The sequence below is a fragment of the Eublepharis macularius genome, chromosome 4 (genome assembly GCF_028583425.1).
Source record: "Eublepharis macularius isolate TG4126 chromosome 4, MPM_Emac_v1.0, whole genome shotgun sequence".
NCBI lineage: Eukaryota > Metazoa > Chordata > Lepidosauria > Squamata > Eublepharidae > Eublepharis > Eublepharis macularius.
The window spans coordinates 104,012,501-104,027,385 of record NC_072793.1 but is presented as its reverse complement, the minus strand read 5'-3'; the positions used below and the strand labels follow the sequence as shown (position 1 = coordinate 104,027,385).

Below are 14,885 nucleotides of genomic sequence, written 5' to 3'. Positions count from 1 at the left end.
AGGAACCAAAGGTGGGCAGGGAAGACCTAGTTAAATATCACTAATGGGTGGCCTGTTTATCTATTGAATTTGACTAGAACCTGAACTCTTCTTAATTCCCACAGAAACCTATTAAAAGGCGGGAAATCTCTCCAGTCCCTTAAAGCTGCCAATTAAGTTTCGCTTTACAAGACCTACAACTAGCCTATCTTAAAAACACTTTTTAAAAGTTCTCACACCCAAAATACACCCAATCACCACTAGGTAAAAGTAAACCAAACCGTACCCCTACAGGCAAACACCTCTAGAAGAACAACAACCAGCCTACAAAAATCTGCAGTGAACAAGAAGCCAAACCTCTATGTCAACAGAAAACAGAAACACCCACCAAACTACTATAAAGAAAGAGCAGCCCCAACAATAGGGGAAAACAGCCCCCCCCCGCAAAGAACCAGCAAAAAGTTATAGCACAAAACACCCACAACAGGAGAAAATACAGGACCCCCCCCCCCCCCGAGGAACAAATGAATCTAATAAGCATATATAAAACAGGAAACAAAATACGCTGATAACAGGATAAAACAGAACAGTAAAATAAACACTAACTATAATAAGTAAAAGCCAAACCAAAGCACCTCCCCACACACAAAAACCCTAAAAAAGCAACCTACACACAGCAAATAAACCAAATTACCCACAACAGGATAAAAGAACCCTCCTGAAGTTCAAGCAGGAAAATGAACAGTAAATATAAAGCCAGAAATCAAAGCCCCCCACAAAAGCTCAACCAAAGCCCCCCAACACACACACACACACACAGAGCAAAAAAGCACTTCTTAAAATGCAAACTAAAATCCTTTTCCCTTTCCCCCCAACCCTATCCTTCCCAGACTCCAGGCCAACCCCCTCCCCTTAAGGAGGGGAAAAAACCCAGTGAGTCTAATGACTCTCAAACCAGGCAGCAGCAGTCAGCAAAAGTCCTCCAGGTGCAGCAAGTCTCAGGGGAACAAAATAGAGGGGTTAAGTAACAACCTAAAAATATATATTAGAAAATATTTATTATGAATGTGCACAAATGTAGATTAAAAACAAGTTTAAAATGTGAGGCCTAAATGGCAGGCTATATGTATATGCTAAAACTTGCTAAAACATCTCAAGGTACAGATGATGGTACAGTGCAATGACCAACACAAATAGACCAAGGTACAGTAAAAAACAAAAGCGTTTTGGCCCTAAGGCCTTCCTCAGTGGTCAATTGTAAACAATTTATAATCAAACACACCCACACATATAGAAACCAATCATGAAATGCTCCCGGTGTTTTATCTAGAGCTGTAACAAAAGAAGAAGGGGGGAGGAGAAATTTTTAAAAATATAATATAGTCTATGATTAAGTGCTAGAATTATTTTAGGTAAAATACTAAATCAAAATTTACCTCTAGTATTGTGTGACAAAATACAATTATTGCAGTAGACCCAGAACTGCATTCACACAATGCTCTTCATTTATTGATGTACTCTATAGAAAAATGTACCAAATTAGATACTTATTCCATAACAAGCTCTTAATTATCTCCCCAGGTTCTCAAAACCCAATCACAAACCAACCTGAGGCTTGGTTTCCAATGTATAAGGGTGTGTTACATCAATCTACAGTAAAGATAGAATGGCACTTTAACCTAAAAAAGTTCAGCTATATGAAAAAGTAGAAGGGTGATGCAATGTCTCCCATGTGATAAGATGTGCTCTCAAAGGAGGGGGGAAGAAAGAGAACACTGACGTGGCAGAGACACAGCACATATTCACTTAGGGCCATTGTCCAAATCAAGTCAAATCCATCTCAGACACAGTAAGTCCAGTCCACTTCTTCATTAAGACCCCAAGGCATCAACCTCTGGAGGTTGTAAATCCAAAATACTTCTTTTTTCTGCAGGAGTTTGTGAGAGCCTAAAGATGTGTTCTGTATAATTTCCACAACCCCAAATTGCAGCTGCTTCTCAGTGTGGCCGGCAGTGAGATAGTGGTTAACAAGTGGAGCATTCTGTTTCTTTAATCTAATACAGCTCTTATGCTCACAAATACGAACTTTAACAGGTCTATTAGTCATACCTACATACATTTAAGATACAGGGACACTGAATAACAGATAACTCCCTTGGAATTGCAGTTGCTGAAAGAATTAATTACAAACGTCCTAGTGTTTGATGAATTTTGAAAAGTTTTTTTAGGCACAGAGCCACCACATCCAGCACCACTTTTTTTTTCTGCACCTTGGTCTATTTGTGTTGGTCATTGCACTGTACCGTTTTAGCATATACATGTAGCCTGCCATTTAGGCCTAATGTTTTAAACTTGTTTTTAATCGACATTTGTGCACATTTATAATAAATATTTTCTAATATACGTGTTTAGGTTGTTACTTAACCCCTCTATTTTGTTCCCCTGCTTGTTTGGGTTGAGTTTGTGGGGACTTTCCCCCACACCCCCTTTTTTTCCCCTTCCTTGTTGCAGCAAGTCTCAGCACAGATAGCAGCAGCCAGGAATCTACTCACTCCAGGTCAGTATCCAGTCGCAATCCAAAGCAGGCCAGAATCCCAGACCACACAGAAAGAGCCAGCAGCAACAAGCAGGCAGACTGTCTCTTAATCTCCAGGCCAGAGCAAAATGGAGGCTGCTCTGAGGCAAGCCTTTTAATTTAACTCCTTGCAGTAGTTTATAAAAGGTACTCTCCTTCTTGAGAATCCGATTGGCCAGAGGAGAGTTCCCACAAGGACTGACCATTCACTCTCCTTTCTCTTTCTCCTTCCCCCTCCCTTCTGCCTCTGCCTCACTCTTTCCCTCTCATCTGGTAAAAAAAGGCGGGTAACAATGTTTCTTTGCTGTTCCTTAGCAACAGAACAGCAAGGAACAGCCCAACGATGATTTCTGAAATTTACCGAATTTTGCCAAATAATTTGGTAAATTAAATTTGGTATTACCAAATCTGATTTGGTAGGCCCTTTTAAGTTCGGTAATACCGAATTTTACTAAAGTAAGTAAAATTTGGTAATTTTTTGCCAAATATCAAATTTTAACTTGGAACATTGTCCTACAAGATAATCCTTTCAGTTAAAACTTTCAGCAGCCCTAAATTGGGAATACAGATTTAGAGGCTGGATGTGGGATGAATTGCGCTCAACTAATTCTGTTTCCCTTATTGTGAATAATAAAATCACCATTAATGAGGAGAAATTATGCATCAGGCTTGAAGATGTGCAAATAAAATTGAAATTAAATATGCAAGCAGTAACAGAAAGCAAACAAAATATGTTTTGCTTAGAGGTTTATAAGTAACGTTTTAAATAAGTTTGCTATTCCAAAGTAAAATAGACAAGATTTAGATATTTCATGTCAATATTTTAATATAATTTTCTTTTTCTTGGGTAACTAGGTACTGAAAATCTTTAAAATATTATTTGCTGTAGATGGATGGTACTACTATATTTGTGTTCAAAGTAAATGTGATCTGTGCAGCTGTTTAATATTCATGTATTCTGTGGACGTTTGGCAGAGTGAATCTGATTCCAGAGACTTGTGTTCTTTCAGGCAAAGAAGAAGGAGCTAGCTAGAAGAGATGAAATTGAGGATGGGGACAGTATGATCTCTTCTGCCACATCTGATGCTGGAAGTTCAAAAAGAAAAAGGTATGTACTTGCATACTGTCATGTCTGTCTTGCTGCTGCTTCTAATAATAATATGTAAGTAATTATTTCATTTTAAATAATAATAATAAAGTGCCCTCAAGTAGCAGCTGACTCATGGTGACCCTTCATGGGGTTTTCAAGGCAAGAGATGGGCAGAGGTGGTTTGCCATTGCTTTCCCTGATACAGAAACCCTAATCATCCTTGGTATTCCCACCCAAGTACTAACCATGGCCAATCCTGCTTTCAAGCTCTGATGATTTTAGGCTAGCCTGGGCCATTAAGGCTGCTGCAGTTATTTCATTTAATTTTCAATCATTTTAAGCCAGATATAAACTCTATCTGTTTCCAACACCGTGGCAAAAATAATCACTCTCTGGTTAACATAGTATAAAATTTGATATGTTTAATTGATACATTTTTTCAGTTTAAAATACTGGCTATTTTCTCATACAGGCAGCTAAATATGGCTTTATTGGCCATGATTATTTAATAACAATTGATACATTGTTATCATTGTTAATAAATATGGCTTTATTGGCTGTGATTGGTTAATAACAATTCAAAAGGGTTTTCTTTGTTTTCATTACCAGCAACAATACTTAGTGTTTTGAGCTACCAAATATAATAAATATGTTTTAAAGGGTTTTTAAAAGTTTGAAATTATAAGTATTTTAGGGAACAAGATATATTTCCCTTATCCCTTTGAACACATTGGAGTTTGAAAAATATTTGGAATTAAAAAAAAAATTTCATCAGACTTAGAATGTTGTAAAGTCATTATTAAAGTCAAAAGTTACCAACATTGGAGTTGAAATATATTTGAAAAAACATAGCCCTTTTGTTAAAGTGTCTCACATGTACTAGTAATCCTAGAAGTTAAAATAACTATATTACGTACTGATAAACAAGATGTTTGTCCTGGTTGATGAGGGCGAGGGGGAAGCAACTTTCCTTTCCACATACTTCCTGGCTGTACATCTATTGTGATAATTTTTAAATTTTGCCTTTTAAATAGCAGCAATGTGTGTTGCTAACTTTCATATGGTGCAGTAAATAACTCCCCCACCCTAGATCACATATTAGCTTCTTTCATATCTTTGTGGGCTGTCTATGAATATTTTTTTGTTTGTTTCATTTTTTAATGAACTTATGTCGCTATTGACAAAGATGTGGTTATGACTAGTAATGCAGCTTAACCAGTATGCTCTTGTCACCCCATCATGAGATCCTTTCTTTTGTGTGTATTATGTGCCATCAAGTCATTTCCGATCTATGGCGACCCTATGAATGAAAGACCTCCAAAACGTTCTATCGCTAACAGACCTACTCAGATCCTGCAAACTGGAGGATGTGGCTTCTTTTATTGAGTCAAGCCACCTCGTTTTAGGTCTTCCGCTTTTCCTGCTGCCTTCCACTTTTCCTAGCATTATTGACTTTTCCAGAGAATCTTGTCTTCTCATAATGTGACCAAAGTACGATAGCTTTAGTCTTGTCATTTTAGATTGTATTTTGGCACTATGATTCGTTTAGTGTTTCTCTTCAGCTTTATTCTAATTTTTGATATTAACAACTCATGATCTGTATCGCAATTAGCTCCTGGTCTTGTTTTAGCTGAGAGAATAGAGCTTCTCCATCTATTGCTTCCAATTATGTAATCTGTTTGGTTCCTGTATTGGTCACCTGGTGATTTCCGCATATACAATCGTCTTTTTGGTTGCCTGAAACATGTATTAGCAATGAACAGGTTGTTGGCTTCACAAAATTCTGTGAGCCGCTCTCCTGCTTCATTTCGTGATCCTAATCCAAATTTTCCAACTATGTTTGATTCTGCTTTATCGCCTACTTTTGCATTCCAGTCGCCTATGATTATCAGCATATCTTGTTTAGGTGTGTGGTCAATTTCTTCTTGGACACTTGCATAAAAGTTTTCTATTTCTTCCTCTTCAGCAGCCGTAGTTGGAGCATAAACTTGAATGATGGTTATGTGAACAGGCTTTCCCTGAAGTCTGATTGATATTACTCGGTTAGACTTTGCGTTGTAGCTCTTGACTGCTTGTCCTATGTCTCACCTCACTATTAGAGCAACACCATTTCTTTTGAGTTCATTTCCACAGTAAAACACTGTGTGATTTTCTGACTGGAAATGTCCTGAGTCGGTCCACATTAGTTCACTCACACCCAGGACTGCAATGTTTAAACGTTCCATTTCTTGTTTTACAATGTCTAGCTTACTTGTTTTCATACTTCTCACGTTCCATGTTCCTATTATGTGTGTCGCACTGCTTTGGACGTTCCTTTTGCATCTATTCACATCCGCAACTGGACGTCCTTTCTGCTTTAATCCAGTCCCATCATTAAGAATAGTGCTATTCGTACTTGTCCTCGGCTCTTCCCCAGTAGCCATCCCAATTGAGTGCCATCTGACCTGGGGGTCCTATCTTCTAGCATTATATCTGTTTTCATTTTGGACTGTCTCGTCATAGGGTTTTCAAGGTAAGAGATTAGCAGAAGTGGTTTACCATTGCCTTCTTCTGCTTCACAGTACTAACCAGGGTTAGTTGAAGTGACACTGCCGTTGTCTGTGAGAGATCCTCTGCCAGTGTCACCTTCCACTACTGCTGCTGCCCAGTAGCTAGCCTTCAAGGATTCTTCCACTTCCATCACCATTGGAACATTCATTTCTCTTCTGCTGATGTGACCATTGAATCTTGAAGGGGGTGGATGCATCTTAGTCTGCTATCTCAGCTTTGACCATTCCGCCTTGAGTGACTCTTCCAGAAATTTAGACTCTTGACCAGGCCTGTGCTGCTGGCGGTGTTGCTCTCAGCTTCACTGACATACTCAAACCCCCTCACTGCATTAAGGTGTGTATCCAAGAAGGGGATACTTTCTTTTAGGTTTATAAAAAAGTATTATTAAAATGAAAAATTAGTTGCATCCAGATATTGGCTTTTATTCATCTTCTCATTCACATTGCAGTCTCCTATGCCTCTGTCCCAAAAAGCCACCCCCAGGAATGCTGTGTATGGAGAGGAGATACAGGAGGAAGGGAGAATTGTCAGAAATTATTCCCCACCCATGTGCAAACAGAAGAACCTGCAGAAAGGCAGGTTTCTAATGCTTTTCCCTCCATGTTTTTAATTGAGAAACTTCAGTTCCTGTTCTGACTTCCAAGGTTCAACTCTAGAACGTGGCAAGCCATAATAATAGACAATCCAGTGAGTAAACATAGATGAGAAAATAGAGCCATTTTTCACATGTTGATGAATAACATGTGGAGATGATTTCTTGGCCCACAGCACCTGCTATCTACTTGAGATCTGGATACCCAAGCTGTAAAACAAAAAATGGGTTTGCAGCTGTAGGGTAATAGGGCTAAGAAATTCTTCACTTGCTTGGTTGAAAAAAGTTTTAAATGTGAGGACCTGTTGTCTTAAAATTAGAAAAGGCTTTTTTTTCATGAAACATAGTACTTTCACTACCATTGTGTCAGTTTATCAGCTTATCTGTTTGTTTGCTTTTTATACTAGCCATTATAATGGAAAAGAGGTATCAAAACCATCTCTGAACAGGATGGCCTCTTAAACGGGTTACATTATACATCTTCTCAGTGCTATTTTTTGTTTGTCAAGACATACAAACATCAAAATTGATGTATAATTGAAGAGTCACATTTACTACATAGTATTCTTGTTGTATGAGTAATTATTACTCTTCAATCCTAACAGCAAAAAGAATATAAAGAAACAGCGAATGAAAATTTTATACAACGTTGTCCTTGATGCACGAGAGCCAGGAACTGGCCGAAGACTGTGTGAGCTGTTTATGGTGAAACCTTCCAAAAAAGACTATCCAGATTACTACAAAATCATCTTGGAACCGATGGATTTGAAGATAATAGAACATAACATCCGCAGTGACAAGTACTCAGGGGAGGAGGGAATGATAGAAGATATGAGATTAATGTTCCGAAATGCAAGGCATTATAATGAAGAAGGTTCTCAGGTATATCTTTTGGAAAGTCTGTATCTAAAGAGGGAGCCAGTGCCATTCCTTTATGGCAGTTGGTATACATTAACAGGTGGTATATATACTGGTTGGTATACTGGTATATATGAATTTGTTTATTTTTTTTACTTTATTTGTAGTCTACCTGTCTCACAAGTTCTACAATTCAGGAATGCAATTGGAACAGTATAAGACATACAGTATAAGAGATTGTAATAACATTGAATTACAGAGTTATAAAACAATGCAATAGAAACAGTATAAGAAAAAATGCAAGAACTGGATGACAGAAATTAGAAAACAAGAAATTCATACAGTAAACAGTGCTGTAAATTACAGCTCTTATCCCTTTATGAAAGCATCCTCCTGAACCATGCCAGTTTTACTACAGATCTATGCTCTATCAAATTACGTATTTTATTAAAAATGCAGTCTTCATCTTATATAGTGGATTGCAGAGTTTTTGTGGTTAGTTTGCCAAGTTGCTGTTGTAAGAATGCAGCACAAAGAAACTAATAACTTAACATTTTATATTGTAACTAGCAGTACTAGGCCCTTAGTTTCACTGAAAAGGACGGATATCACATTTTAGCATGTGAGAAATAGCTATCTCGGAATGTTCTATGGTTATTTCCTGGAGATATCCTTGCATTCACTGCAATGAGCTCCTAAGCTACCTATATTTTGTGAAGTCATTTTTTCAGCTATTGGGTAGAATAGTCTGGAATTTCTGTTTAAATGCACTATATTGTTGGTTCCTTTCCTGACAGATGTACTTGTGAGAAAGTCTGCATTGTCAGAAAGCCATGATTTGTACTAATTTTGCAGGTAATACTTGGGACTAAAATATTTAGATATGCCCTGGCCATTGCTGAAAAATGTGAAGAGGGTTTTTTTTCTAGCTGTATTTGGCGTAGTCCATTATTAAGGATTATTTGCATCATTATTTTTGATTAATGCTGGCTGCATGGGAAGCAGAAGTCAAGTGAAGCTGATGGATAAAAAAAGAACATTTTGGCCTCATGGCCAGGTTCCAATAGGTTGCATATGAAATACTATGTGCATATCAAGGTGTTTCTGCTTCTCCCACCTTTCCTTCCCAGCCCTTTGTGAGACCCCCCAAAACATCTCCATGATGTTGGAGGACCTTTTGGAGCAGGATTCAGTGCAGGGTAAGGGAATGTAGCAGGAGTGAAAATTATCAACTCCCCACTTTGCTCCTTCACCATGTGAAAGAGCTTCGGTGGGCATGTTCTTGTTGTTCCTAAAGCCATTTCAACGTAATACACGCGGAGAATGAAATGTCTTCCATTTGGGGATTTGGATTATGCCTTTAGGCTGCCCGTTGCTGCACTCCAATATGAGTAAAAGTTCCTAGATTTCTGAATCCTGATCCAAAGGTTCATAGAGGAGCTCCTGTGTCCTGTGGCACCCCTTCCTGTTCAAGGGCAAAGTCTGTTCTTCCTTCTCATGGCATAGAGGTTCTCTATTCATTAATATGAACAAGGAAGCCCATACTTCCTGTTTGTGCTGGGTCAAGCTAGTAGAGTTACAAAAGGAACTCTTAATTCTTCCTTAGAATAAAAGTAAACTCTAATGTTTTTTTTTAACATTTTGATGATGAATAGGTATACAATGATGCTCATATCCTGGAGAAAATTCTTAAAGATAAAAGAAAAGAGCTGGGACCTCTGATTGAAGACGAGGAGGTTGCTTCCCCCAAATTGAAATTAAGTAAGGAACTCTTGTGAAATTCCACGGCTCATATATGCTGATTTGAAATTAAAAATGGTAAATAAATGGCAGTCTTATTGAGTAGTTTGCATCATTGTTTAGAGGAAAGGTCCTGAACAAAGGACATCTGTATTATGCAGCATTTCTGATGAAAGGAGTCTTCTTGAATACCAAACATTATACTGAGCAGCTTTCAGTGAAACCAATGGAGTAGGCTTCTAGAACATGAAAAATGGTAGTAGCTAAAGTATTGATAGGTTAAGGGAAAAGGGCAGGGAGAAGATATAATATGTTTTCTATTATGACCTCCTTCACAGATCTTTTACAACTTAACTGCTTTATTTTGTCTCATTCCCAGTTTCTAAGTTGGAACAAAGTAACTGAGTTGGAGATGGAGGATCTCAAGATTTCTTACACTTAAGCAGAAAGCATATTAGAAATACTCAGCTTTTTAAATGACCTGAAGACTAGCAAAGCAGTGGTGCTTAACATGGGTTGGATCTTGCCACCTGTCAGCGGAAGGCACAGATGCACATCTTTTCCCCTCTGGGTCTTCTATATCAGTATGTTTTCTAACTACCATGAGAGGGGTTTTCCTTCCTGTTGCACCCCCCACACCTGATGTGGATCTTTCTCTTGTTCTCTTTCCCCAGCAGTGGTTCTGACTTCAGAAAAGTTCATTCCCACGTGGACCCACAATAGCCCCACAGATCAGGGGCAGGCTGCACTAAGAAGAGAGGGGCAGATTGTTCTGTCTTCTCTGACAGCAAAAATAGGAGAGGGTGACTTTGCCTCAGTACAGCTGCTGATCCACGGGGCTATTTGACCTTGCTGCCCTGGGAATCAGCTTTCACAGAACTGGAAATGACTGGCAGAGGGAGCAAAACAAGGGAAAGATCCATAGTTGTTGCACCCACAGCTTACTGGATCCAACCCGATGTGACTGCCTACCTAGAAAGCTATAGCATTCTCCAGAATTATCAAGTTATTTTTTGATTGTGTCTAGTAAACTATACCTGTACAAAGATCTACAGAACCTTACGGTGATTGTTTCAGTAGTGCAATTATTTATTCTTTGCAAACATCTTGTGTTTATATCCTTTCAGCATCTCAGCTTTAATTGGGAGATTTTCAAAGAAAAAAGAAAGTGACGTTTTGTGTATTGCTGAGTATAACATAGTTAACGACAGTGGCTTGCATCCAAAGGTGCAAGGAGATGATCCTTCATTTTCACCAATGTCCCCCTTTATCCCCTTGTACCACATCCTGTCCTGAGGAACTATTCGGGGGTGGGGGGGATGCAACAGGAAGAAAAACTCCTCTCATAGTAGTTAGAAATCATACTGATAAGTGATAAATACAGAAGCCACAGAGGAGGAAAGGTATGCAGTGCAAGAGTTATAAGCCAGTAATGGCATAAGTTGTTAAGCTTGATAACCCTGTTTTGAATTTGCTGAAATTAGAAAAGGGATTTAACATAGTAATGGAAGTGAAAATTGTTAATGTTTATGCTGTCTTCATTGTAATTCTTGGACATGATCTAGTTGCTCCAGTGTGCCTACAGAGCTCTGTGCATCAAGGGCTTCTTTTCTGTGGGCTATGCAGTGCACTGTGTGTGTGCTTGCAGGTGCAAAAAGAATAATTTACTTTGTTAAAACCCCAGTACACATGATGTTTTAAGGAGTGTGTTTTAATTCTCACATGAGGAATCTTCCTTTTAAAAATTTTTAAAAATCTTTTTTCTTTTAAAAATTTTCTTTTTAAATTCAATGTACTTTGTGGTTGATTTTTACAATGAGTTTGTCCCATTTCCGTAGGTATTGAATTATATAACATGCTGAGAAAGCACATATAAATATGAGAGGCTGTGATAGGAATGGCCTTACCAAACATCACATTGCATCATATATTCATATTAGTACCTGAGTAAATTAAGTCACAACAGATACACAGTTTGCAAAACGCTAACTTCTTAAATCTATTGCTTCCTTGTCCATTTAGGTAGAAAAACTGGTATATCCCCTAAAAAATCAAAATACATGACTCCAATGCAGCAGAAACTTAATGAGGTGTATGAAGCTGTGAAGAACTACACAGATAAGAGAGGAAGAAGGCTCAGTGCTATTTTTCTACGACTTCCATCACGGTCAGAGCTTCCTGACTACTACCTGACCATTAAGAAACCAGTTGATATGGAGAAGATCAGAAGCCACATGATGGCCAACAAGTACCAAGACATCGATGCCATGGTAGAAGATTTTGTAATGATGTTCAACAATGCCTGCACTTACAATGAACCAGAATCCTTGATTTACAAAGATGCCTTGGTTCTACATAAAGTTTTGCTTGAGACCAGAAGAGACATAGAAGGTGATGAAGATTCTCATGTTCCGAATGTAACATTGCTGATCCAAGAACTTATACATAATCTTTTTGTCTCTGTCATGAGTCATCAAGATGATGAGGGCAGATGCTATAGTGACTCCTTAGCTGAAATTCCTGCTGTTGATCCCAGTTTCCCCACTAAAGCACCCCTGACTTTTGATATCATACGAAAGAATGTAGAAAATAACCGGTACAGGAGATTGGACTTGTTCCAAGAGCATATGTTTGAAGTGCTGGAGCGAGCAAGGAGGATGAACAGGTAAGTAAAACCTTTATCAGCCTCTATTTTATTTGCCTTACAAAAGCTAAGCTGAGCATCTTAAACTTGTTTACTTTTTAAACCATCTGGAGTGTTACTATTGTAAAGAATATTTCATATTCTGAAACATAATGAATAGATCCCCACCACTTTCTTTATTGGTCAGTAGCAGTCACAGGGAGGACCTGGTTTGATTCAGGACTGTGGTGCCAGAGGGGAGGGGGGGTTTAACTCTTTCTTTTTGACCTTTTCCCTGACCTGAAGCCCCTATTTGCCCCATTTACAAGGAGGGGGGGACTATACCAAACATTTTAGTTGAGAATTTGCAACATATAAATAAGTTTTAATCAGTGAAAAACTACATAGTTGGTGACCAGATTAATCAGGTTTTACGTCCACTAATGATTATGATGAAAAGTGAAACAATTGCATTAGATGGAAATTTTAGACTATAGTGGCAATGAATGCAGCTCTGTATTTCCAGATGCTCTAGATGCAAGTGACTGATTAGAACATCTTTCACATGAAGAATTTTTACATATGTTCTTTAAAATACACCAAAACCCCTGCTTGCCTGAAATCTTTTAATCTTCTGCTAGTCACGCTTATAGGGAAAACAGTTCTTCAACTTTTACAGTGCATTGAGAAAATTACAGTTCCATGTGGCATTTCCAGCGGGGCAAATGGATCATTGGCTTCCCTTTAAGAGCCAGTGGTAGGTTCAGTAATCACTGTTAAGGAGGACGGAGGTGAAAGACAGACCTTATCTCATCTTGGGAATCCCTTGAAGGTCTGGACCTCTTACCTGTCAGTTCTGCAAGCATAGTTGTTTAGAGATCCAAATTCCTTGCTGGGAAGCACATCTCTGCCCTCCCCCAGTGCCAAGGAACTACACAGATTGGTCCGTGAATTTCCCTCATGGTGTGAGTGCACAAGTAACCAGGCTGTATGGTTTTTTGAAAATAAAACTATTTACAAGGTTTATTAGGACATACAAAGACAAATCACAGCCAACAAATATCAGAAGTCCTACAGATCCAAAAAACCCAAAGCTCACTTACACTATTTAAGACTATGCAGTCTCCAAATGGTGCCCACTTACATTTGAGAGCAAGCCTCAGTGTAGCTTATTCTATAGTTGCATATCGCTCTCAGTATAAATCCTCCAAGGTTTTCTACATAACGACTTATTCTCGCTGGTATAATCTTAATATTTACAACCAGATGAAGGTTTCATTTTTAGAATAACTTTTCAGATTAATTTTACAGTTATATCAAACAATTAATAATAATAATATGTTTATTGCTTTTCCGGCCGAAGCCATATCAAAAAATTACTGATTTGGTTATACTATTAGAAACACATCATAGATGGTTCACCTCGCAATAATTTCATAATTAGCTATCTCCAGTTTAATAGGTTAATCATTCATATTTTGACAACTTTTCTGCTTTACTTCATTGGAGGAAGAAAAATAATTGTTACCTTAATAATAACAATTTAAATAGTTTTATTTAACTAAAACAATAATGTTATAGCGTATGTATTCTTGTATTTGCTTAAACATCCATGTTTGTTAACTGATGTGGTTAAACAAAATACCTTTTTTTTAAAAAAAACCTTAAGACTATCAGCCCCGTTTACACATGAAAAACTTAAAATATTGTCCTCTGTAGCTCCCTCATCTTCATCTTCTTGTTTGTTCATAATCTGGAAAAGAAAAACAAGCTTTCCTGCTTTATCGGGTCCCAAACGATTTCTCAGTTTAGAATGAATGAGTCCAAAGGAAGAGAATATTCTTTCAATGCCTGCAGAAGAAGCTACCGCTGTTAAAAGTGAAATCATTACTTCAACAGTCTCTAAATCCAAGTGACTTCCACTAGTTCACTGGTGTGACTTTCATTAAAACATCAGCAGCAAACATATATTCCTTGAATGGTTCCCCCTTAGCTCTGAAGTTTATTATAGTTGGCATTACAGATGCCCACTGGATACCCATGCCATAGCTCACTCGTCTTCCTTAGCACTTAAGGTTTGACCCTGGTACTGGATATTGATAATATTTGTAAGAAAATGAGCTGGAGGCAGTGCTTGTCTCATTTGTTTTTTGAATGCTTGTAATTTAATTCTGTTGTTGTATATTTGTTTTTAAGTGCTCACTCAGTTCCTTCCAAATTTCAACAGCATCAGCAGTAAAACAAGTATTTTTCTGTATTTTGTTTAAAGCTTCAGAAATGGGTTTCAGAATGCTCAGCATATGTTCAACATTTCTCTTAAGCCCAGTGTTGAGGGTTTTGGCCGTGACAGTGCCATCTATTGTCTCTCGATTTTGTTCACAAACTGTCATCAGAATAGGCCAGTCTTGATATACTGCTCAAAACAGCTCATTACAAAGTTCCATCTAACATCTTGTGGGAGCGTTAGCTTTGTTCTACCCATTCTTTTCAGAGCTGCTGCTGTAAAATGATTGTTATGGAAGTTTTTAGCAATTTCAATGACATTAGTATTTATTTCTGGAACACTGAAATCTTTGGCTAGGAGGTGCAGCAAATGAGCACTGCAGCCATATGTTATGAACTTTGTATTCTCTTCCTGCTCTTCTAAATTTCTTCTCCTCTTGGATACATTTGCAGCGTTGTCCGTGACCAAATGCATACTAGACATTTGAATTTTTGTTCACAGGTTGTTATAGCTTTTGCTGCCACTTCTTGTAAGTATTCTGCTGTGTGTGCATTTCCTGGCGTATCAGTTGTTTCTGCAAGGAAGACATTCCCTTCTTCTGTTGTTATATAAGCACATACAACAGGAACATTGTGGACATCACTCCAATCATCA

At 38.0% G+C, this 14,885-nt stretch overlaps 1 protein-coding gene across 4 annotated transcripts in view; it reads left to right on the top strand.

The window, feature by feature from the left end:
- The window catches only part of PBRM1 (polybromo 1), an 87,781-nt gene that overhangs the window by 39,114 nt on the left and 33,782 nt on the right, over window positions 1-14,885 (top strand). For all 4 annotated transcript variants that reach the window (XM_054976174.1, XM_054976175.1, XM_054976176.1 and 1 more), the window contains exons 14-17: window positions 3,565-3,662; window positions 7,392-7,668; window positions 9,300-9,405; window positions 11,407-12,049. In XM_054976174.1, the coding sequence (XP_054832149.1) occupies window positions 3,565-3,662; window positions 7,392-7,668; window positions 9,300-9,405; window positions 11,407-12,049 (1,124 nt within the window). The remainder of the gene's footprint in view (window positions 1-3,564; window positions 3,663-7,391; window positions 7,669-9,299; window positions 9,406-11,406; window positions 12,050-14,885) is intronic.